Raw genomic sequence first — 24,842 nt, 5'->3', positions numbered from 1 at the left:
CACGCTTGGTTGCTAGGCGTCCCAAAGCGTCATGTCTGTTTGGTTGCTAGCTTGAAGCTAAATGACTCGTATGAAGACAGGCGAGTGATTTATTATCGTTTTCATTTATCATCTATTATTGAAACAGCGAATACTTAAATTGGAAAACAACATCAACTTGATCCGAAGGTTAGTATTGTCGCATATGTTAGGCTAACAGAATAGCATGTTAGCTGACTGATGCTAGCTCTATTCCATTCTTTAGTGTTATTTTCATGAAGATATGACAATGATTAAAACAGTTAAATGGATCTTTAATAAGTAGTTTTGAATATAAACTATTTTTGTAGTGTTTCGATTGTGTTACTACGCACTAGCGCTTGCATTTGTTTTTGCAGCATCAAGAATGGATTTACGTTGAAAACATGAAAACCCTGAAGAAAGTCCATCTATGATAACATCTGTGTTAACATCTGGATGTTCACATGAGTTCCAAAGAGGACACCAACATGGGGGACATATTGGCAACTGAAGCCAATCTTCTCGGGATGATAAAGGAGGTACAGGCACCATTTATAGATATTATTTATGTTTTATACTGTACTTGGTTTAATTTGACTGACTCTCAGAACGTTTGTTTTATCTTAAACATTATTTATTAAGCACACTCCATCAGCATGCTGACTATAATAATGTCTTCTGCCCATTTTGCAGTACCTGAAATTCGAAGAATTCGAGGAGACTGTTCAAAGCTTGGAAAGGGAGTGTAAGAGCAAAGGCAAGCTGGTCTCGAAGCCTCAAGGATCCAATCTTCGTGACTCAAAGACCCAAATTATTCTGGTAAATTGTTCCACAATTATTAGTAATGGGCAACTGATGTGTTGTGTCTTAAATTAATCTTTGACCTATATTGTACTCATCAGTATGTGTCTATTTTTAAATTGAAATATTATCATTAGAAGGCTTCGATCATTTAACATCTGCAAGAAGCTCCTCTGCATGTTCTACCAGTCTGTGGTGGCCAGTGTTCTGTTCTATGCTGTGGTGTGTTGGGGTGGAAATGTGTCCAGGAGGAGTGTCAACAGGTTGGACAGATTGATCGGAAAGGCTGGCTCTGTGGTTGAAGCTGGACTAACTGGTGACAGTTGCTGAGAGGAGATCACTGAACAAACTACTGTCCATCATGGATGATGACAGTCATCCTCTGAACACTGTCATCGGTGAAGACAGAAGCAGATGCAGCACGAATGCTCCTCCCATGATGCAACACTAATAGACTCAGGGACTCATTCATTCCTCGGGCTATTAGATTGTTTAATTCTGAATTTGGGGGCAGGAGTGGAGTGAAAGTATCTTGAAATTCTGTTCTATGTTAATCTTTGTATCATTTGTTTTTGTTATTTATCTTTGATCTATGTTCTTCACTTTATCTTTAGACTTAGATTATGTCATCTTGTTCTTTCTTTTTCTTTGTACTTGTTCTTATTTTTTATTTTTTATGAATAATCGTCTGTATTGCTGTATTCTAATTGGAAAAACAATTTCCAGAAGGAGACCTCTTGAGGGATCAATAAAGTTCTATCTATCTATCTAGAAAATCCACATAACTCTTGCCCAGTGTCAATTCCAGATGTCTCCCCCTTCAAGGGATTCTATGTATAAACAAAGCGAGTCGTGATTACAGCTGGCTGGAGGAGGAGTGAAGCCATTATTACGTCATAATGGACTCCGCTCTCATAACCTCCTGTTCACCCAGATTTCAGACGGGGGAGAACTTTATAAAATAATAAGTTGAAAACATGGTCATGATGAGAGACTTACTGCATCTTTGAGAGGAAGACTTCAACATTTGAAACATGAGAGTGAGTCAGGGAAGTTAGGTTTTCACATTAGTTGTATTTTAAAGATTTGTTCCTCATATATTTCATTTTTTCATGATCCCTTTTCTTAGCTACAACAATGCTTGTGGTAAATATATCAACTAACTACTTTTCTTTTCCCACAGAAAGATCTAATTTCCTCGTTTGATGATGGAGACCAAAAGGTGTTTTTTGAGATTTGGACAGAAAACATTCCATCTGAACTGAACCACACGGACACTGAGGCCCAAAGCCTTGAGTTTTACCTTAACATCTATTTTACCCTTTATCCTCTGAGAAGACATCCAGGTAGACATGTAAGTTTATTTATTTATTTTTAAACGATACCTGTATTTCTACTTTATTTTTCCTGCTTCACTAACTGACTTTAATAGTGCTTGTTTTTTAAATATATTGAATTACCCTCTCACTCCATCCATGTAAAAAATCCTTACTATAAAAGGAAAAAAGAAAAAAAATGTATCAAATCCTGAGATAGAGCAACAAGCCAATATGTATTAACGTAAACATTCACAGACAACTTGGTGCTTCTACTTTTAAAAAATTGTAATATTTCCCTGTTCCTATTAAACTACACATGATCACTTAAACGTGTTTCCCCACCTCATTGAAGTAGTAACATTTGTTTTTAAAGGAAGCTCTAAATTCAGAATAACATTATTGACACGTGTCTTATTATCCACTAGGGGGCGCTTGAGTCTTAACATCTGTCTGTTCAGTCGTTGACCTCTAACCACACTAGTTGCAATAAGCACGTACATTCATTTTTGAACTGAATCGTTGTTTAATTATTTCCATTTATTTTTAATTTCCTATTAATTGAATTGTTTATTTCAAGTGTTTTCTCTGGATACATTCTTACATATCAATGAGATGAATATGTGATTCTTCAACAAGTTCAATTTCAAAAGGGTGTATTTTTGAATCTCTCAGCAGGATTTGGTTGAATTTGAGGAGCGTATTTCACACTTCAAAAAGTACCTGGAGACGAGGGGGGCCGCCCTGAGCCAGACCACTGAGTTTTTGCCTTACTACGCTTTGCCTTTTGTTCCCAACCCCAGCGCCCACCCTTCCTTCAAACATCTCTTCCAGGTATTTGACATGTTGCAAGATTTCCCTTACATTTATTTATTTTATAATCTCCATCTTTTTCTTTCTGAAGGAGTCCTGGGCACCGAAGTTGAAGGACAGACTTGAGCAGTTCCTTATGGCAACACTGAAGCCATACTGCACTCCAAAGCTGCTGGAGTTATATGTATCCTTTCACGATCAAACACGCGTGTATATTGACTGTAATTGGTATGTAAAAGTATTTGTACATGTAGTCATGGAACTCTTTATGGTAGAGATGGGACAAAAGAGGAATATATAGTAACTGATTACACTTTTGCAGAGAACTTCCATTGTCTTAGTGATAAAAACAACGTATCCGAGTGACTAAAAAATTATCCACAAAAATCTAATTTTTCCCGTTAACTTTATTTGTTGATCCCTTTATTCAAGCCAGATCTGTTCCCATGTTGAGCTCCCAAGGAGACGTTACCTCTAGTGAACTGTTTGATTGGCTTAAACCAACAGGGGTTTTGGAGTAAGCCAGCTGTTCCTCCGCTGTTACTCAAGCAGGGGAAAGGCCAGTCGTGGCCTCGGAAACTTCTTCTCCCTCAATCAACGCCTCCCTTTAAAACAAACTTTCCATTTCGTCGTACTCCATTGCAGTCTGGCTATAGATTTAAAATAAATCTAAACCAAACAGCAACTTTGACGTGGGTTACATTTCAAGCAGGATGTGTCGGATGTTGTGTTTGCAATGATCTTTGTAAATGACGAAGGGATCCATTGTTTTAGGTACCATTGCTGATGAATAATCTATGCCAATATTTGAATTTGGTTTCATCACTGTCTACCCTGTTGTGCTTTCCTTAACATGTCATGCAGAGAGAAGGTGGCAGAAACACAAAAGGTACATTTTATTTTAACTTATAAGAACTGACATTCATTTCATTTTTCTCTTGGAAATGGAGAATATTTATCGACAGAAAGACGAGAAAAATATTTTAGATTCTCCGCTATTATATTTAGTTGTGGCTATGTTTCTGAAAAAACTTAAAACCTTAATTTTTTATGTTAATATATTTAATACCTCGTTTTAACGTTTAGAATCTTTGAAATTAAAGTATTTAGTTGGTTGTACATTATATATTTATATTTGTATTCAGAAAATTATACAATTTGTTGGTTCCAAAGCAGGTTCTGGTGTTTAAAGTTAGATTTTCTATCTTCATTATTTATTGAAAATGTCAACATTTTCTCAGCTTAAGTCAAGTTAATCATGTGGATAATTAATTGTCTTAACTTTCTTCAATGCGTATAAATACTTTATACCATAGTATACACACTGTAATAAAATGTGTACTAGTCGATTGATGACTAGTGCAACCGAAAACTGTTTGTACTGTGCATCTTAAATTAAATACAATTGCCTGCTTTTGCAAAGGAAGGTCATAATTAACATTGTTACCTTGAACTTGAACATTACGTTTGAAAGTGTTTAACTTTGATTTTCTGACTCAGAGATGATGCAGCAGATGCAACTCCAGCTGGCTGAGTCGGACCAACGCCTCGCGAGCTACGTCCGCAAGTTCAACAAGATTAAAGGCGATTATCACAACCTGATAGGCATCGCTGCTGAACTGGTCGACTCGCTGGAGGCGTCCGTCAGCGGAAAGATGGTGAGTGAAGCGAAATGAACATGCACACGTATAATGAGGAGTTCATTAGTGATCGTGTAAACTCTGCAAAATATGAATTTTATATATTCAAACATATCTACTTTTTCCCAATCAATAAAAAAAAACATTATATTTTGCAGTTCTCCTCTGAATACGTCCAGAGTGTGTGTGTTCGCCTGGTCAGCAACCAAATGAGGCAGAGCGTCGTCCAGAGCACTGACTTCACCAGACCCGGCACAGTGAGCCAAGCCGCTGCCATTGTTATCGCATTTTTCCTCCATGTCTAACCCATACAACAGGAATATGAAAATGTCAAAATGTCGATATAGATCAGGGGTCACCAACTAGGTAGCCTGCAGACACAGAAGGAGTAGACCGTGGGCCTGTTACAAAAAACATCTTTTTATGTTTTATAATGGGTTAAGAATGAATTGTTGAAGAATAAATATGATATATATGATTATTAGTGTATTAAAGGATTGTCTTTGATTTTATGATCCATAATATATATATATATATAATGTTATTTGGAAAGTGTGTAATAAACTGTAATAATAATTAGTTATAATTAGCCTTAAAGAAGTGAAATCCAAGTATTTGATGCCTTATTCTTTCAATCCAGATCAAAATAAAATATAATCGAACAATACTGTGGAATCATGAAGTTCTATTCACTCTCCAACATCGACAACTGTATTGTTTTAAACAAAATGAGGAAATATCAGTAACTGTTTAGATTTCTTGCTAATTATTTACCTGTGAAGATAATTCATCAACAAGTAAACGCTGCTTTTATTCCCATCGTGTTGCTGTTCTCTTGCTATTTCCTAATTCCCCTTGTTCTCTTCTTGTTTTAATTGAATAATATTTTCTGTTATTTAATTTTTTATTCATTCCTTTTTGTGTGTGTGTGCTTTTGTCCCCCAAAGGGATATTACTCTTTGAGTCCCTATGATGATGGCTATGTAAGTTTGAAATCTCCACTTTCTTGTACACTTTCTAACCCCCCCCCCCAACTCTCTTTCTTGCTTTGCCTCTTCTCCCCTTCACTTCACACTCAAGTCTGCCTCGCCTTTCTTTTCTCCATTGTACGTTGTTCTCAAATTATAATCCCTTTAGTTTCATGCATTTCCTACTGAGTATGTCAGTTCATCTGAAATCTGACCTCTTTATAAACTCTGAGTAACCCTTGTCATTTCTCTACGTAACTCTTTTATTTCTCTTCTCACGGAAATAACCCTTTGTTATTTCACACCAGAACACCTTTTCTTTCACTGTAGGCAAAGGTATCGGATTCAAACAATTACTGTAGAACAACATTGAAAAATGCCCCAAAAAGTTCTCACACAACTGGTACAATGGTACAGAAAGTTGAAAAGATTTAGTCATTGGCGGGTTTTTTTTCTGTGAAACGTTCAAAAACGGTATGAAAGCGTAAATTGTTTATGTGATACAAAGACTTCATTTCATTTAGAAATAAAGAAACAACTATTGCAAGCAAATGGTTGTAAAAAGAAATGAATGAGCAGCTCTTAGTTTTGATAATTAAACCTACTCAGTTCCACCTCTTTATAGACTTCTGACAACAACTGTCCATAATTACTCATTTGTTATTCAGCATTAAGCTAAAAAGAAAACTTTAATCTCTGACAAAAGCAAGAGTTTTTGACTCGTGAATGATCTTTTTTCTCATTTTTCAAGTGCTATACATGATGTTCAGTTGTCAAATTAAAGTTTTGTCTATTTGGCCAGCATGTACCTACTTATTAAATCTTGAAAATCTAGCATAAACTACAACAACAACAACAACACCAAGAGAATAATATGGTCTTCACGTGTTAGAACCAGAATCCACGTAAAAGTTGTAAAGAGAGCGTAAAGTATCGATTATGTAAACCGTCCATTGTTGGGAGTTTCAGGTCAAACCTTCCACTTTGTGTAAGCAGAGACTTGAAATATGAAACTTTAAGATAAGGACAAAAAAAACCTTTAACTCTCAGTATTCTTAAGTGTTGTGTCTCACTTTTGTATTATAATGTACTGTATTTATAGATAGAGTTGGTTGTAATTATCCATAATGTGACTTAAGAACTAGACAAACAGATGTCTTCTTAAAAGCATCAGTGACTGTTCGCACCCATTAAATAAACACTCGCACCAGACCGATGTCTTGTTTGAACAATGTTCACGGTTGGTTGACTATAATAAGGGCATTACTGCGATGTCACTAGGAAATCAAGCGGAATCACTTTTTATTTTTAGCACAGTATTTATGAGGAAAATTGAAAGAATAATTTAGTTTTGATTATATAAGTCAAATATTACCTGACTATCACAGTATGAAAAAGTAATTATTATTTTCTGTATATAATGGAATTGCATTATATTGAATTTTATTTAAATGTTTAGTGTATGTAATGTTACACAGATGTTTTTTTTTTGTCGCTTTCACCTATTTATTAACAACTGCATGTGGGTTGGGACCAAAATAGTTCAGCATGGAGCTGTTTTAATTATGCATGCCATGCAATGATAACACAGTGTATGTGGCCAGAATCAGAAGGTGGGAGCATGACACTGGAGATTTTATTTCCACGTGAAATACAAAACAACAACGTCTCAAATGTTAGTGTTCTATTGATATATATATATATATTTATATAAATGTCTGTCATCACCACAGGCCTCATCGATGCTCCGAGCCTCCATCGCACCGCAGTAAGATTTGACTTCCCTTTGAGATATATTGTGAAGCCTAAACATGTTTTTAATGTTTTTAATGTTTTTCATTTCCTTCTAAGAAGGTCCAAAGATATACCGATGCTGCCTTCACTGGATTACGAGAAGCTAAGAAAAGATCTGGTTGAAGGTTCAGACCGACTCCAAGCCATGCTGCTTCAGGCGCTACGCTGGGTTTGTACTTAGATGTTCATATTTAAGAAAAACCTACTTTAATTGATATATTAGACAATCAATCATAATAAGACAGAAAATACCATAAATTAATACCATAGAGTTTTTGTCTGCTAAATAAACATTTTTTTCAAGACGTTATTGTGAGTTTGTGTAGCCATATTAAGTGTGTTGTGCAGTTAACTTTCTATTTCAATATATCTAATCTCAGTCTTTTTTATTATTTCATTAAAAGCGACTGACTCGGTCACTTCCTGGTGAGCAGAGGGACACAATTCTCCAGGCCTACATCAGCAACGACCTGCTGGAACAACACAGTAACACGCAGGTACAACCTCAGAAGATTATATATTCATGTTTGACTTTGTAGTTTTTCTTTTGTTATATAATAATCTCATTGGTGCCACAGAGTAATAAAATATGTTTCAGTCTATGACAACAATTCATCTCGAGGAACCAGTTTATATTCTGGACATCTGGGAAATCGGATTCCCTGATGAGTGTGTCAGAGTTCCTCGTCTTGTGCTGTGAACCTATATCACAGTTCATCGTGTTCCATTTTTAAAAGAAGAAACCCTCTTCCGTAGCACGGAGCAGCTGTTGTCAAAATAGCCATCCTTATCTTACACATATTCCCACGGATGTGTTTCCCACACCTTGACGAGATCACAAGGGCTCCACCCCAACACAGAAGAAATGTGGTGTTGACAATCTGTTTGTTTCTTTTAAATAAACACTGTGCAATAAAATGTATGTTGACTAAAGAGGGACGAGACATTTTTAAATGATTAAACTTCACAAGTAAATTTTCACTTCATTGAATCGACACATAATATTGCAATTCAATAATTCTCAGGAAGGACTATTAAGTCGATACGTCCGTATAAATAGTGTTTTTCTAGTTAAACATGTTATGATATTCCAACAAGGTGTCTCAAATAACTCTGTTAACTTCACTTTCCCCAACTTTCGCCTCCTTAGGTGACGGTTCTCCATTTGCTGAGGTCAAAGAACGAGATCGTCCGACAGTACACGGCTCGTCTGATCAATGCGTTCGCTTCCCTGGCTGAGGGTAAGTGCTGCGTTTACGGTAAATTCAAAAGTGCATTAATCGTTTATCGTGTGGTGATCACTGGCCACGCTAATGGCACATTGTGTAATAAAGGAACGGTTAATGTACCATTATAATTATATATCGATTATACAACATTTGACTGCCTCCACTGAACAGATCTAAAGTTAAAGAATCCGGGAAATGTGTCAGAATCTTCATTTTCTGGTGATCGCTTTTACCAAAATATAACTGATGAATGAACAGTTTTAATCCGGTTTATTAAGGTGAGATTAAAATACAGTCTATTTAAGACACACTTAAATCAATGCAGTTGAACTTTAAATGTGAAGAATATTATTTGTTAAAACGCTGTCTTTAAAAGTGTAGATGAAGACAAAAGTGCAATAAAACAAGCAAATAAAGTTCATAGATGCAGTAATGGGTTCTATAAGAACATTATCAAGAAACATCTTAAGACGGTTTTATTTGTTCAGGCTTTTCTTTGATTTTCTGGAACTCCTGTTGTGTTATCAGTTTTATCTTGACCTTTAAAGTATTTATTGAGTATTGTTTTGATTGTTTAAGCGCTTTGTGACCCTGGTCTGGAAAAGCGCTATACAAATAAAAATTACTTACTTACTTACTATAGGAGAAGGTGGAAAATAATGGGTCGTTGAAACCCCTGATGAGGATTGTAATATAATTTACTCAGATCAGTTTTTTTTAGTTTAATTCCTTAATCATGATTGTCTTGATCCGTCCAGGTCGTGTTTACCTCTCTCGGATTCCCGTTCTGCTGAAGCTGTTGATGGAGACCCTGAGGCAGGAGGATAGAGACTCCCTGACTCGTGAACACGTCCTGGTGGCTCTGCAGAAACTCAGCCTCAGGTGATTAAACGTTGTCAGGAAATGGAAATGTGTTCGCTCGAACCATTGAAGACTTAAAAGATGTTGTTGTTGTTGTTGTTCACGTGTCTCGTCAGGAGGAGCCAGCAGACCGCGATGATCGCAGAAGATCTGATTAGCTGGTTGGTTGATGAGCTGCTGGACTCTGAATATTTAGGTGCCTGCACCCTGGAGTACTCGGCAGCTCTGCTGATGAACCTGTGCCTGCGAACTAAAGGTGACGATAGTTAGCACAGGTAGAGTTGAAAGAAGGCTAGTCAAAGAAATTATTAAGTTTAATCTACAATTCAATTCAATTCAATTTTATTTAAAGTGTCTTATCATAACAAAGTTACCTCAAGACACTATACAGTTGAAGTAAGACTATAGTTGATTAAGGAAAAATAGATCCCAGCAATTCAACAAAAAGCAAGAAGCGAAACACTGTACAGTGAGCTGTACAGTGAGCTATGGCGAGGAAAAACTTCCTTTTAGAAGGCAGAAACCTCGAGCGGAACCAGACTCATTGTTGACGGCCTGCCGCTTTGACCGGCTGGGAGAAAGGATGTGGGGGTAGACAGATGAATAAGGAGAGGAGTGAGGGAAATTATAGTGAGAAAAAAAAGAGGAGAGTGTAAGAGAGTCCATGGAGGTGCTGGGGGGGAACTCGGGATCTGATGACGTGGTGAAGATCCTGGATCAGCAGCAGCTCTGGAGGTGGAGGGGCTCCGGGAGAGAAATAAAAAGGTGTGGGTTTAAACTGCACAGGTGATGAATGTAATGCAGAAAAGAAGGATATACAGAGCTCTGTGTCTAAAACTCCTCCAGCATTCTCAGCCTATAGCAGCTAAGATAAACAGATAAGTTAGTTATAGGCTTTATCGAAAAGTAAGGTTTTAAGATTGTTTTTAAACATGGAGAGGGTGTCTGCCCTCCGGACTGAAGCCGGTAGTTGGTTCCACAGCAGAGGGGCTTGAAAACTGAAGGCCCTGGCTCCAAATCTACATTTAGAGATTTGTGGTATAACTAATAGATCAGAGTTTAAGGATCGTAAGGTCCTAGAGGGTTGGTAAGTTTGGATTAAATCTTTAATGTATGTTGGTGCGAGACCATGTAAGGCTTTATAGGTTAGGACACAACAGCATCATGTGCTATAACACAAAGAATGTGCTAGAAAGCAAAAAAAATATGGTTCCAAAACAGGATTTAATTAATGCAGGATACATTTTTTTATATAATTTATAAAAGTATAGAAAAATGCAAAGTTATTTAAAAAACGACTAAAGTAGTAGAATAACTAAAACTATAATACAAATTGAAATGGTACGATTTAGTATTAGAACAAAATATAATAATCCCATTTCAATTGATGGTGAAGGAAAGCAGTATGAATTATCAATTGATCAAAATGCCCCCCTCACCCTCCCAACCTGTCTTTATGGAACCTGAATCAAATGAGTAGTAAGAGGAAGTAAAAAGTAAATTTGCAAAAACGTCTTCTTTTTTTTTTTTCAATGAGTGTCTCTGTCTCATGTTGTGTTTTTCAGGGAAGAGGAAGTGTGCCACCAACGCCAAGCATGTGCTGAAGGTTCTGACTAACCTCCTGGAGCATGAGTATCACGAGGTGAACCTTCACTCATATGTCACAATGTTCACGACAAAATTAAAAGTAGATACTCGGACGCTTTTGTTTTTAATTGATTTACACTTCAAGCATTTTCACTTCAACAACAAAAACATTTTTACCTGAAAAATTAAAATCGCTACTTGACCTGCAGTTTTTTAATAGCAGGGGTTGGTTGTATGAATATGATGTTAGGTTGTAGTAAAGTGTTGGAAATATGTCATGCTTCTCATCTCTTCTCAACTCGTACTATTAAAAAAGGTAACATTTGTCTGTTTCACTGACCATCTTAGGTTCGACCATATGTGAACGGAGCTCTGTACAGCATCCTGTGTCTTCCCTCAGTGCGACAAGAGGCCAAAGAAATGGTGAGACATCGATCGCATTATCTCAATAAGATACATATATATTGAAATATATTGAGTTTCCATTTGGCTGCAATGAACTTGTTTACTGCTAATAAAGGAACTTGTTTTTATACTATCAACTATATTATCTCGTGTTATCTATCATATGTCATTTAAATTGTCACTGTAATGCATGAAGCTTTATTTGAGTGTATCATCTCAGCGATATGTACATTATGATGGATTTAAAGAACTACTGTCATTGTTACTATATATACGTAACTGTATTTAAAAGGAAATTATTATTTTATTATTAATACATATGAAGGCCACAATTGTCCATGTTGTGACATGATAAAATAATGCAAATAGAATTTAAAAAAATAATTAAATAAATTATTGTTCGGAAAATTGCTTGTAACACAGCAGTAATACGGGTAGATAAAAAATCGTTGTTTGCACAATTCGCTTTTATTTCCTCCAAAAATCTTTTTAGTTTTTTGTAAAGTTTCAGTTCTTTACGCTGTCTTCTCCAACATATAACCATAGATGGAAGTCTTTAAACTTACTTTAAAGCATTTTCATTGCAGTATTGTTGCACTTCTCAGTGTGTTCTCCATCCTGAATGTGTTAATTTTTCAAAACAAACTATCATTTTCTTCTTTTTGTTTTATGGTGGTTGGCATCCCGTTTTTTGCTGCCACCTCTAGTTCAGGATCTTCCTCTGCTCTTTATCTATTCCACTTGACTTTGTCGCTCTCGTTCTTCCTGCTAGAGCGCCTCCTAGAGATCATTAAACAATAAAAATGTATATGTGAGTCACAACAATGTATACGTTGTAGGGTTCTGCGTGTAAAAAAAGTGTTATATTAATTTTAACTTGACAATTTATCCTTTTTCTCTCTCCATAATCCTCCTTGTCTTCTAGAGTGTAGAAGAAATTCTACGCTCCTACAGCAAAGAAGAAAATGAAGATCACCACCGACAAATTCAAACAATCATTCGACAGCTCAACTCAGGTTGGTACATCACCTGCTGAGGGAATTTATTTTTACCCTTAAATGAATTTGCTCATTTTCATTTCCTTTATGTTTTCCAGTCGAGGAAGAAGGTCCTGAATCTGATGATGAAGAGGAAGAGGAGGACAATGATGTATGACTTTTGAAACTTTTTCCGGCTAAACATGACGGGCACATAAACGGTTCAGACAATCGGTTACGTCGGGGAAAAACGATACCAGATCTCATCCAATACAGATGTTATCTTGACCTGTCGGGGGAATTGAATGTAAAGGGTTTGTTTTTACACCCTTTACGTTGAATTCTAAAGAAAAGAAGGTTATTGAGCAAAAAGTGGGTCAGCAAAATAAATCTTCACAGTTATTATCAGGAAGGGGTTTGTTGTTATGATGTTGTCGTAACCAGATTTTAGTTCACTAGACAGAAAAACAAAGAGACAGACAGTCATGTGTTACGTCTCTGACAGGAAGATCTACTGGAGACAGACCTTGATAAAGAGGAAGTTCTACAACCACAGCCGAGGGAACTTTCTGGAGAGAGTTTACTCACAACGGAGTATCTGGGAGTAAGTGTCGCACACACTCATGTCACACATAATTTTTTTTTTACTGAAAATCTCATATAAAATCAGGTCAAATCATAATGTAAAGTGAGTAAGTTCTAGCAATGCTTGTAAATGCACCAGTGGCTAAACTGTTAGTGGTCGTTAAATGTTTGTTCATTTTAATGTAGCAACTGGAGCTCAGTTGTCTTCATCTTTGTCCAAAAATACGCTTAAAAACATCCAAATACTGTACGGACGAGTAGTTTTGTGTAAGTCTCTCATCATGACCATGTTTTCAACTTATTACTTTATAAAGTTTGTCTGAAATCTGGGCAAACGAGAGGTTACGAGAGTGGTGTCCATTATGACATAATAATGGCTTCACTCCTCCTCCAGTCAGCTGTAATCACACCCTGCTTTGTTTATACAACAAGTTCCTTGGAGGTGGAGACCTCCGGGATGATTACGTGTGGTGACAAACCTCGATGTTTAACCAATCCCAGCTGAGTGGCTGTGGTTATGGTAAACAATATTTTAACCCTAAGAACAACAGTGTTTTCAGTGGGCGGGGCTTAAGATCATTTTCTAATGTAAATATTTAATTGAAAAAAGAGTTTTGTACAAACAGACACTGATGATACAATAGAGTCCAACATCTATTTAAAACACACTTAGATCAACACATAAGTTGAACTATAAATAAGTGATATGAGTTTGGAAAAAACTGTTTTCTTTCCCTCCCACTTAACCATTTAAACTAGGATTAAATTCAGATTAATTCTGTATAATTCCAATATCATTCCTATGCGACACAAATCCAGAAACCTTTATGAACAAATTCAAAATTGTCCTGCTCTTATCTCATGTCTTTGTGTTGTTGTGTTTTCATAGATCATGACCAACATGTCGACTTTGAAGAGGAAGCCCAGCCCTCAACCTCAAGCAAGCGTTGATGAACCTTTACAACGGCCGGCCACGCCAAGCTCTAATCGCAACACTATAGACTTGTGAGTTGTATACACACACACACACACACGCACACACACACACACACGCACACACACACACACCCACACACACACACACACACACACACACACACACACACACACACACACACCAGCCTTTTTATAAGTCGACTAAAGCCAGAGCCCGGATATTAATTCATTTATTTTGGTCATATTTAAAGGTTTTTATCTTCAAACTAGGATTTTTTTTATTTACAAAAATAATTTTCATGAAAAATGTTACTTTTTATTATGTGACAAAAATCAACTATTTGGCAATAACCAGAAAAGTGATGTTAATATTCTTTTATATTTTAATTTAATTTTGATATTGATTTTAATGACATGCATTAACTATATAAAACATTTCAATTAATATTATTACTATATTAACTGTTCATTATTATTATAAACTATTATTAATGTCTGGCATTAGAACCTGATAAAATACACGTGCATTTGATTTATAAATATTCTTTTAAATATATATCGCCTTTTCCACTTATATTCTGGCATTGATTCCATTAGTTTATTTTATATATATAATTGCTTGATTTCTTTGATTTCAAAGCACCTTTCAAGAAACTCAAGGTCGCTTGTATATATATATATATATTAAAAAATAAAAAAAATACTAAAATGTATTTCATCACTTGGTTATTCTTTTGTGATTCCATTAAAACGGCTTTAAATAAAATGTAAATATGAATGACATAGACATTGACAGACAGATTATAATATATATTTATTTAAAGTATACACACACACACAAACACACACACACGGCTCATCATTTTGTGAAGTATATAGAAATGCTTTCTTTGTTTCTTAATCTACCTAATACTTTATCCTACTATTTGGTGTGGTTTGACAGATTCTCTTGAAATAAACTGACACGCAGATGCTCTGCTGTAAAGTGTGTAAAGTCGAGCACATTAATTCAACTGTGTTCTCCTTCCTGTGCCTGATTGAGTTTGAATTAAACAAGGATGACATGTGCGCGTGAAGGTGGAATCACAGCCGTTAGAGGACACACACACACACACACACACACGGAAATAATCCTCTCGTACTCAACCCTCGACTATATTTAGATACTGGCCGATGTCTGGTGCCTCGTTTTCAAGAGCGATCGTTTTACGGCGGCACAAAAGACACAAAAGTGCTTCAAACCTGGACGTCTCTCTGTCTAATCTAAGATGGCACGACGATAAAGAACAAAGCGAGACTAAATGGGTCACGGAGACAATGATGTTGCATTCTTTTGTTTCATCCTTTCAACCCGGAGAATAATGATGTTCTTAAGAGCCACGGAAGAAAAGGCTACTGGGTCAAACCGAGGAGGAAATTGGAAACACTTAATAAACCTAATCAAGGTATTATTGTAGATAATCCTCACTCAAGAGTCGGTTTTTAACCGGCAGGACGGAGAGACGGTCTTGGGTCAAAGGTTACATGAGGATATTGGTCTTTTAAAAAAATAGGATGAACAAAATAATGAATTGATTTGTCTTTATTTCTTTTTTAAACTCTCAATATGAACTGTTTTTAATGATACCACCAAGCATTTACCTATTATAATAGTACAAAATGTTTAGAATTTTCCAGATTTCAGAGATAAAAGACATTTAAGATAAATAAGAGAGATTGATGAATACCATCCGGACCTAGGAATCTTTTGAAGGATTTTATTAGCAAAATAAGATAACAACTTGAACATTTATTGATGAAATTGCGAACAATGAAATCGATAATAAAACTTAAGTATTATTTAATATTAACTTCTTCTTTGAAGATTTAGTGTCATGAACATTAACTTAAGCAGCGTTTTCTGTCTGGATCGCCGTAAAGTAAACATTTAATTCAGTCTGTTAGCTCTTATCATGAATAGATTTACATTACAATAATTATTCACATTAAAAATGTTGCTAACTTTATAGATTTTAATCAAATTGTCCTTTCGCATCCGCTTCAGTGACTGAAGTTACGATTAGATTTATCAAATACAGGATTAAAATAGTCAATAAAATAAAAAGGAATTGATAATAATACATTCTATTTGAAGACACCATTGTAGACACTCAAGGTCGTCGTACATACAATTAAAAGGGGAAGAAAAAACATCAATAAGATGCATAAAAAAAGTTTCAAATTGGATAATATGGCAGAGAAAGGTGGAGAAAATTATTTTAGTTGAGATTTTATCTGGTAAAATGAGTCCATGTTTCAAAATAAAAGTCTAAATCATCTTGATACATTTACTCAGAAATGATGATTTTAATTTCACAAATGTTTGGTTGAATTTTTGTCGTCATCACATAACCATGTCTGGAGTTAAACAGCAGTCATTAAATTAATCTTCTATTTACGATGTTAAAATCGTTTTTATCGTGAGATGTAAAACTCAAAACTGTATTTTGTACATCAACTTCACCTGCTTCATGACTTTCACTTCCACAGTGAATTGAAAAACCATTCTAGGAAAACATACATTTGATACCATCTGAGTTTATTAACTTATACAGCCAAAATAATCATTTTTTGATTCAGTTAATAATAACAATGTACATCATTACATCTTTAATAAACAAGGCATTACTGTCGTATGTATGAGAGATAAATGAAGCCACTTAAACATCTACGACACATATAGAATATCCACTGAGAAGTGTGTTAAGCTTGAGGCATCATTTTTGAACACGATACTTTTGAAGTATTTCCAGGATATTCCTTGAAACGACTCTACCGGCTCTGTGTGTGTTCGTATAGTGACTATACTCTGGTCCAAAAGAAGAGGGAGGGAGGAAGTCTGCCCCCGTCTCGGTGCAACTCACGACCTCCGACCCGGTCCGGCAACCGGCCCAGCACGGCCGACTCGCTGCGTCACAGCATCGGTAAAAACCACCTGGACTTAACAAACTTCATTAATGAAGCACATGTTCTAGTGGGTTCAGAGGGAGTCACGCTCTTATCTTAACCGTCCTCATGTTCCAGACTCGGAGTGTGGCCGACTGTCTCTGGAGTCGGAGCTGGACGGTGCCTACGACAGCGGAGCCAGAAAAGGAAAGTCCCAGTTGCAGCACAACGGAACCTCGGCCAGGTGATTTTAACATTTAAAAAAAGCACAAAAAACAAGCGAGTGGCGTACACACTCCCCAGAACACAGATGCATGTCAGTGCGTCTTTGACGCCAAGCTTGTTACTGGGCACCGGAGAGATGGTCTGCGAGAATGTGACACGGTTTCAAAAACGCACTTCGGCCACAAAGAGATTCATTCTTCGGCCGCTCCCGAAAATCCCAGTGGAACCTGATTCCTGGATCTCGGCGAGAGTCACAACTCCCAGGAAACTGCACGGGTTATCCCTCCAAACATCCCCCTGGAATGTTAAACACCCGGACTATATATCGTGATTGGATTTTACTCGTTTAACACGAGCTGAAATAAATTCTGAGGCAAATACGACGTCTTAGCAGCGGATTTTTGGTCATCTTCAATTCCTGCCGTAAATATTTATGTTAAATTCATTTATATCCAGGATTTATTTTATTGTTTTTTCGTTTTAAAGAAGCACAAATATGCTTTAGAAATCATTCTATGACATTGTTGTGTTTAAATCTACCTTAGCAAACCAGTCATGCATAATAGACTTTTTATTTTTTTAATTATATATTTTAAAAGTAGTTTAAAGTGGGCAACAATTTCAACTGACGGGTTCTAGCTGCACCCCGTAACATGTATTATGCATCTAAACCAGGAGGAGTTTCTATGAAAGTCAATTAACATACATTTTCAAACACTTTTCTCCATCGTTTGAATTCAAAGAAATGTTATGTTGAAAAATATTCAGTGTATACTTGTAATGGGACAGTGAAGCTTCATGAAACAGTGTCATGTTTTTCAGAGGACAGTAGGGGGTGCCATCATCTTAAAAATGATGTGAGGTTTCAATAAAATAGCTTTTCAAAGCAATAGATTATAGAGCAAAAGGTGACGTCTAGTGGAAATAATGACTCTGTTTCATGAAGCTTCATCAACACGTCACTAGTGTAAACCATACATCTTTGAAAAAAGGAAAAAATAAATGTATATCAATACATTCTGTGCATCAGGAATTCTTACACTGAATTTCTGATGAATATGCATTTAGTTTTATTTGCTTGGTAACATTTCTCTGAATTTATTCATGCATTTAAAAAAACAGAGAGCCAAATATTAATAAATTAAAAATATAATTAATAATTTAATGTTTTTTGTTTTTTTTTCAAAAAGTCAAAAACGAAACGGCTGCAACATTAAAAACATGTCATTTTTCCACAATGTCTTGTAGGACCTCATATTTAAATCAAGAAATATTTTGTCAACTAAATGTAAAAAAAAAAGAAAGCTAATCTTAACTGTGACCTGATGAACCATTTATCGTCTTTGTTAGTTTTTATGATGCAGACAGAGCAAGTTTCTGGTTAACGTCAGATGGTTCGGCAATAAATTTCATGATGTTAGCATTCCACTTGGATTATAATGTTAAGATGGTCTCAAGGTTCATCCGATATCAATAATAACTCTGCTTCTCTGCTGGTTGCCTCACAGCTTCGACGCTGCCTTCACCAGCAAACCCAAGATTCCTCGTACTCCGGACACAGGACAGAACGGTGGACAGAGTCGACGTCTGGCTCCTCAGTTCTCTCAGTCGGAGCCTCAGCTCAGCAGCCGACCTGAGTCTGCAGGCACTGATGACAGGAGGCTCAGTGGAGGTAGGTGTAGATGTCGTCTTCATCTTCTTCCTCTTTATCTCCTTCTTCATCTTCTTCTTCATCTTCTTCTTCATCTTCTTCTTCATCATTTTCTTCTTCCTCTTTATATTCTTCTTCATCTTCTTCTTAATCCTATTCTTCTTCTTCATCTTCTTCTTCATCCTGTTCTTCTTCTTCATCGTCTTCTTTTTCATCTTCTACCTCTTCATCCTCTTCTTCATCTTCTTCTTATTGATCTTCTTTTTTAATCTTCTACTTCATCTTCTTCTTCATCCTCATCTTTTTCATCTTCTTCTTGATCTTCTTCATCTGCTTATTTATCTTCTTTTTTAATCTTTTTCTTCATCTCCTCCCTCATCTTCTACCTCATATTTTCAACTCTTTCTAATCATCTTCTTCCTCATCTTCTTCTTTATCTTCATCTTCTTCTACTTCTTCTTCATCTCCTTCTTTATCTTCTTTAACTTCTTTTTCATTTTCTTTATAATCTTCTTTATCATCATCTTCCTCTTCATCTTCTTATTCTTTATCTTCTTCTGTACTTATTCTTCATCATCATCCTCATCACCTATTTCACATACATATATATGTTTGCTGGCTAGCAGGTCACATTCATCAGAAGACATTGTCTTGTGTCAGTATGATGTGCACAAAAGTCGGGCCAGAAGTAGTAAGCCGAAACATTACGACCAGGGTGTTAGATTATATCGATACACTTGTATATTGTGTTGTTTCTTACACGGTACTGAATCGACTTTATCCATTTTTTTAATGAATGATTAATATTTCAATCACGTTTCATTGTTATCATTATAATTGTTTATGGTTTTTATTTCAATAAAGTGTAAAATTAAATAATACTTTTAGTTTTTTTATTTATAATTTTCAAGCATATATTGGCAGCATTTCTTCATTTTTGTGTTGGAATAAAACCTCTACCACTAACCTATGCAGCTAAAGGAAAAATGATTCTGAGGACGAGAGGATACAGTCGACTCCATCAGGTTTTAAAGCTGATGTTTGGACATAGTTTGAATTTTTTTTTTTTATCTAAAAGCAGTTACATTCAAGAGTCAACTACTCGGACAATACTTCAAATTGTCCCTTGTTCCTACAGTATTGCTACTATATATAGCAGGTGTTGTAGGACTCGTTGTTAACAGACAATCGAATCATGGTTTTGAGCTTGTTTCACTGTCAAAAATGTAAAACAACACTAGCTTTCCTACTTAATAAAAATGACTATCAGACTCATTTTCTAACACAATAAACACCCCCCATCCTACTCCCTCTCAGTGAACTCAGTGCTGCAGCTTCAGGCTTTTAAGCAAATTGATGTCTGTTAGCTCAGATGTTGTCAGGACAGACCAGTTGAAAAGTCAATTGAATAAGCAGTTAAATACAGGAATAAAATGTTCCTGGTCTGGTATCAAAAATGGCTTCAGATTGTCTTTTAATTCGATTTGATATCGACTCCATCCAACATTTGACCGAACCATTGACGCTGCACAGACTTTAAAGGTTCTCCTTGAACACGTGTCTTGAAAAAATCCAGATCTTTGATTCCATCAAGAAACTGTTCCCTCCTGCGGCTTATCTCCGATTAAGCAGTATTTATAGGAGCTGAACGACATCAGAGCGACGCTGATGTCACTCGCATCCTCCATGTTCCACCGGAGTCGCTGCAGGATTCAAGTGAATCTCTGCTGCTCTCCGTGTGATAGAAATCGTTTCCCAGCATCTTCATTGCATTTAAGAAGCCGTGACCTCGGGCTCATCCGCCTGCTGCCCTCACCACGAGGATCGTTGTAGATCTAGAGGACGATACGAGTCACTTCCTCTTCTGTTGCTCTGGTCTGGTCTGGCTGGAGTTCAGAACCCACTGGATCAGAGCCGAGCCAAGAGGAAGTGGCTTCAGTTAGTGATTAGATTGCAGAAGGGGGGGAACAATGGGTCAGACCCGGACAAAATGAAAAACTGTCCTGAAATGTTAAAATACGGAGAGAAAAAAGCCCCACATTAGACGAATTTAATATAAAACAAATTTCCAGTAATATTGCAATGCAATAAATCTGAACCTGTTAAAAAATATGTATTTTTTATTTTTTGTAAATGGTAAAAAATATGAAAAATACATTTGGAAAAAATTAACGTAATGAATAAAGATGTAAAAACAAAAAGCATCTGAAATTGTAGGAAAAAATGAAAACCAGGGAGAAAAATATCCAAGTTATTAAAAATGGAAAAAAAAAAAAGTTTGTTTATCAGTTTGAAAATTAAAAATTAAATTTTGCAGAGAGATTTTTTCGGTCAAATAATACAAAAAATAACAATCATTTGCTAAAATAATTTAAAAGAATAAAGTCAGTAAAATGTAAAAAAAAAAAAAAATGCGAAAGAAAAAAACACCACGTTTAAAAATATAGATAGAAAAAATAAATAAATAGAAATAGAAAAAGCTCAATAATAAGACGATTAAAGAAATCGTAAATTTATTGGAATAAAAATAATTTGGAAGTTAAACAAAAGTAAAACAAAACAAACAAAAAATACAACCTCGTTAAACTATTTGAATAAAACAACTTAATTTTTGAAATTGCATAAAAAAAAAACGCAACTTCCCCTTGTACTTCACGTTGAGCTAATGGCTACAGTTGAAAACTGTACTCGTCAGGTCTCGTTACAGCGAACGGTCGCGTCTTGTTAAAGCCTTGCTTCAGGGCACGAGGCAGCAGTCGCCTCCGACCGAGATACTGAGAGCAGTTTCTGCCACGAGGAGGTGAACTTAAGGATGACTTCGCTTGATGACAGAAGCTTTCAAGGGAGGCGGGAATAGAAGGAATGTGGAAATCAAAGTGGCGTTTGAGAAGCACATCAGAGCGGAGGTGAAACCTTTCCTCGGAACGTTTGTGGATACAGGGACAAACAAGGATGATTGACAGCTGAAGAATACGGGAAAATCCTCAACGTATCCATGAGGTCACACATTCTTTCCTACGTGCGTGTCAACTTGTTTGCTCACATTCATCAAATACATTGTCTTGTGTCAGTGCACAAAACCTGGAGGTAGTACGCCAAAACATTATGACCAGGGCTGTAATGACTAGTGATGGGTCGATGAAGCTTCATGAAACGGTGTCATTGTTTCCTGAGTCCACTAGATGTCACTCTTTGCTCTATAATCTATTGCTTTGAAAAGCTATTCTATTGAATCCTCACAACATTTTTAAGCTGAGGGCGCCCCCTACTGTCCTCTGAAAAATGTGACACTGTTTCATGAAGCTTCATCGAAACATCTATAGTATAAACATAGCGATACGCTGATGTATCGCAATGTTTTTTACACAATACTGTATTGATAGATTATCTATTTGTTTACCTAACCATAATTATTTTTGTTTGGCTTTCAAATCTAATTCATTTTTATTATACATTTCTATAAAGTGTGTAAAAAATGAAATAATAGGTTGTTGTTTAATTTACAAATTAAAAGCAAATATTGGCAGCATTTCTTCTTTTATGTAGTGGAATAAAACCACTAAATGGCAGCAGTCATCACGTCCTATGCAGCTAAATGAACAGTAAAACTGAGGACAAGAGGATACAGTCGACTCCAGCAGCTTTTAAAGCTGATGTTTGGACATCATTTGTTTGTTTGTTTTTTTTAAAAAAAGGAAACTAGTTACGACTTTGGTCGAGAGTCAAGTAATCGGACAATACTACAAATTGTACCTTCTCCCTACAGTATCACAATATAGTACTATATATAGCAGGTGTTGTAGGACTTTGGCTCACTGACAATCAAAGCATGGTTTTGAGTGAATTTACTGTAGAAAATGAGTCATTTTTACTTAGTAAAAAGGCTAGTTTTGGAGTGTTGTTTTACATTTTTCAACTCAATAAACACTCGCCATCTGACTCCCTCTCAGTGAACTCAGTGCAATTGTTTCACTATCACGCTATCACAATATATATTTAAAAATCTTCATTCAACGAGCAAATATTCAGTGTTTGTTCCTTATTCAGATGCAATACGTCCACTAGATGACAGCACTCAGTACATCCTATGCAGCCAAAGGAACAATGAAGCTGAGGACGAGAGGATACTGTTGTTTGTTTTTTTTGTTTTTTTTTAAACTAAAGTTGTTAGGACTTGGGTCGAGAGTCAAGTACTCGGACAATACCACAAATGGTTTTGAGTGAATTTTACGGTAGAAAATGAGTCATTTTGCTTAGTGTTGTTTTCATTTTTCAACTCAATAAACACTCGCCATCTGACTCCCTATTAGTGAACTCATTTGTTTCACTATCACGCGTCACAATATAGATTAAAAACATCTACATTTAGCATGCAAATATTCACAGTGTATGTTCCTTATTCAGATGCAATACGTCCACTAGATGGCAGCAGTCAGTACATCCTATGCAGCTAAAGGAACAATGAAGCTGAGGACGAGAGGATACAGTCGACTCCAGCAGCTTTTAAAGCTGATGTTAGGACTTCATTTGGGTTTTTTGGGGGGTTTTCTCAGTAAGGTAGTTAGGACTTCAGTCAAGAGTCAAGTACTCGGACAGTACTACAAATACAATATATCTCTACAATGTGGTATAGTTGCACTCTGTATCGTGATACGTATCTCCAGATTGAAATACTCACCATCGCCCCGTCATGATGGTGTCATTATTCGAGGGCCATATAAAGAGTAAATGTAACATCATCATCACATCCATCAGTAAAAGTTGTTCCACCTTTTTTTCTCTCTCTCTCCTCCCCCTGCAGGCAGCGGGTCCAAGAAGAGGTGAAGCGTCTCCTCTGCGTCTCCCCTGGACCTCCTCCTGTAACATCATCCCTGCAGGGTTCCATCGGGGTCGGGGACGATGGAGATTGTGGAGCAACAGGAGGAGGGGGGGAGGCGGGAACAATGCTCAGGATTGTGACCCCGGCATGTTTGTCCGGCTCCGAGTGTAACGCGAGACGAGGTCAGACAATTATCACTGCCCACGGTCATCCGACCCCCCCGAAGACCTGGTTTGGCCCCGAGTCCCCCTGCTCTGTCATCAAGGTCATTGTTGGAACACCTGAATTTGTTCGACATCCTGCAGCCGCCGATCCGCTGTGTAACCAGAAGCCCCGGCTGCACAATGGGAAGTGTGTGGCGTTTCGGGGGAAAGAATGTCGAGGGTTCCCCTTCAAAATAAAAGCCCCGGATGTAAATTGTGACGGACTGTTTTCGTCTCACCTCAAATGGCCTTCAACGTGTAAAATTTATCATCTTGTTACAAAGATCGTGCGGAATATAGGATTATTTTTGATGTTGTCGCTTAATTTAAATTGTATTTATTTATTTGTCTGTTTTTTAATGAAGGCCGTGAATTATCTGAGGTGTAAACATTTGTATAAAATAGACCAGTGTTTGGTATGAAATGTATTTTGAAGTAACTTCTTGTCTTAAAATAAAAGTCACTCGAATAAGAATTTTTAGTTTTTTCTTTCTGTGAAATCTGAAGTGATGATTTTAAATATTGATTTTATTTCATATTTTTAAAGTGTGTCATAATTAAATGAATTAAGAAACTGATTATTTCTATTGTTTCTTAAAAGCCATCACTCATACTACAGTTCCCACAATGCATTGCTACAGCCGACGCTTTGTATTCCTGATGGGATTAAATTATATACATGTTAGTCTTACTAATATAGTTTTTTTTAATAGTTTACTGACAAATTAATCACTGAAAAAACATGAGGATTTCTAAGCTGTACTAGACAACCAAGAGTTCCCCTCTGGTCACTTCAAAGTTCCTGTTTTTCGCAGATTAAAAGAGTTATTTTCCCCAAAATAAAGCCACCGTTGAGATCGTGTCGGGCAGATAAAGGCTCTGACTCGGTCCGCCGGGGGATGACGAGTCATACTCGGCATCACAATGTGAGGAAATCAGCTGCACATGACCAGACTGACGCACTGGAACCAGGTGTCTGAGTGACCCGGAGCTCCGGCCTCTCTGCTGCCGACCAGCTGTAAGGGCTACAGACGGGAAGCTGCTGCCTCCTAACAAAACATCATGGTCTGATAGCAGCAGAGAGGATTACGGACTTGATAGAAATGC

At 36.5% G+C, this 24,842-nt stretch overlaps 1 protein-coding gene across 9 annotated transcripts; it reads left to right on the top strand.

Annotated features, from left to right (window-relative positions):
• Positions 1-8: 8 nt before the first annotated feature.
• On the top strand, positions 9-24,210 carry armc9 (armadillo repeat containing 9). 9 transcript variants are annotated; one of them, XM_087783521.1, is made up of 26 exons: positions 9-168; positions 378-539; positions 694-819; positions 1,985-2,155; positions 2,793-2,951; positions 3,022-3,114; positions 3,795-3,819; positions 4,431-4,588; positions 4,729-4,827; positions 5,518-5,553; positions 7,272-7,306; positions 7,393-7,501; positions 7,737-7,829; positions 8,483-8,573; positions 9,320-9,443; positions 9,539-9,678; positions 10,988-11,064; positions 11,358-11,432; positions 12,340-12,430; positions 12,511-12,563; positions 12,897-12,995; positions 13,866-13,981; positions 16,751-16,875; positions 16,976-17,081; positions 18,571-18,734; positions 21,409-21,946. In XM_087783521.1, the coding sequence occupies exons 2-26, from the start codon at positions 465-467 to the stop codon at positions 21,489-21,491; spliced, it is 2,523 nt and encodes an 840-aa protein (XP_087639647.1). In that variant the 5' UTR covers positions 9-168; positions 378-464; the 3' UTR covers positions 21,492-21,946. The 9 variants fall into 9 exon arrangements, with proteins under 9 accessions (XP_087639647.1, XP_087639652.1, XP_087639648.1 ...); XM_087783526.1 differs by lacking the exon at positions 21,409-21,946 and adding an exon at positions 23,515-24,210 and having other exon boundaries at positions 10-168; positions 7,390-7,501; XM_087783522.1 differs by having other exon boundaries at positions 10-168; positions 2,796-2,951.
• The last annotated feature ends 632 nt before the right edge of the window (positions 24,211-24,842 follow it).

This window comes from Callionymus lyra, chromosome 2 (genome assembly GCF_982586985.1).
Source record: "Callionymus lyra chromosome 2, fCalLyr1.hap1.1, whole genome shotgun sequence".
NCBI classification, from domain to species: Eukaryota; Metazoa; Chordata; class Actinopteri; order Syngnathiformes; family Callionymidae; genus Callionymus; species Callionymus lyra.
The sequence above is the reverse complement of the archived record's forward strand: the minus strand, read 5'-3'. Positions and strand labels throughout refer to the sequence as shown.

Coding starts and splice junctions, on each gene's coding strand:
- armc9 (XM_087783519.1), top strand. CDS start 465: ATGAGTTCCAAAGAGGACACCAACATGGGGGACATATTGGCAACTGAA. Junction 5,554..7,271: donor GTCCCTATGATGATGGCTAT/GTAAGTTTGAAA, acceptor TCATCACCACAG/GCCTCATCGATGCTCCGAGC. Junction 8,574..9,319: donor GTTCGCTTCCCTGGCTGAGG/GTAAGTGCTGCG, acceptor TGATCCGTCCAG/GTCGTGTTTACCTCTCTCGG.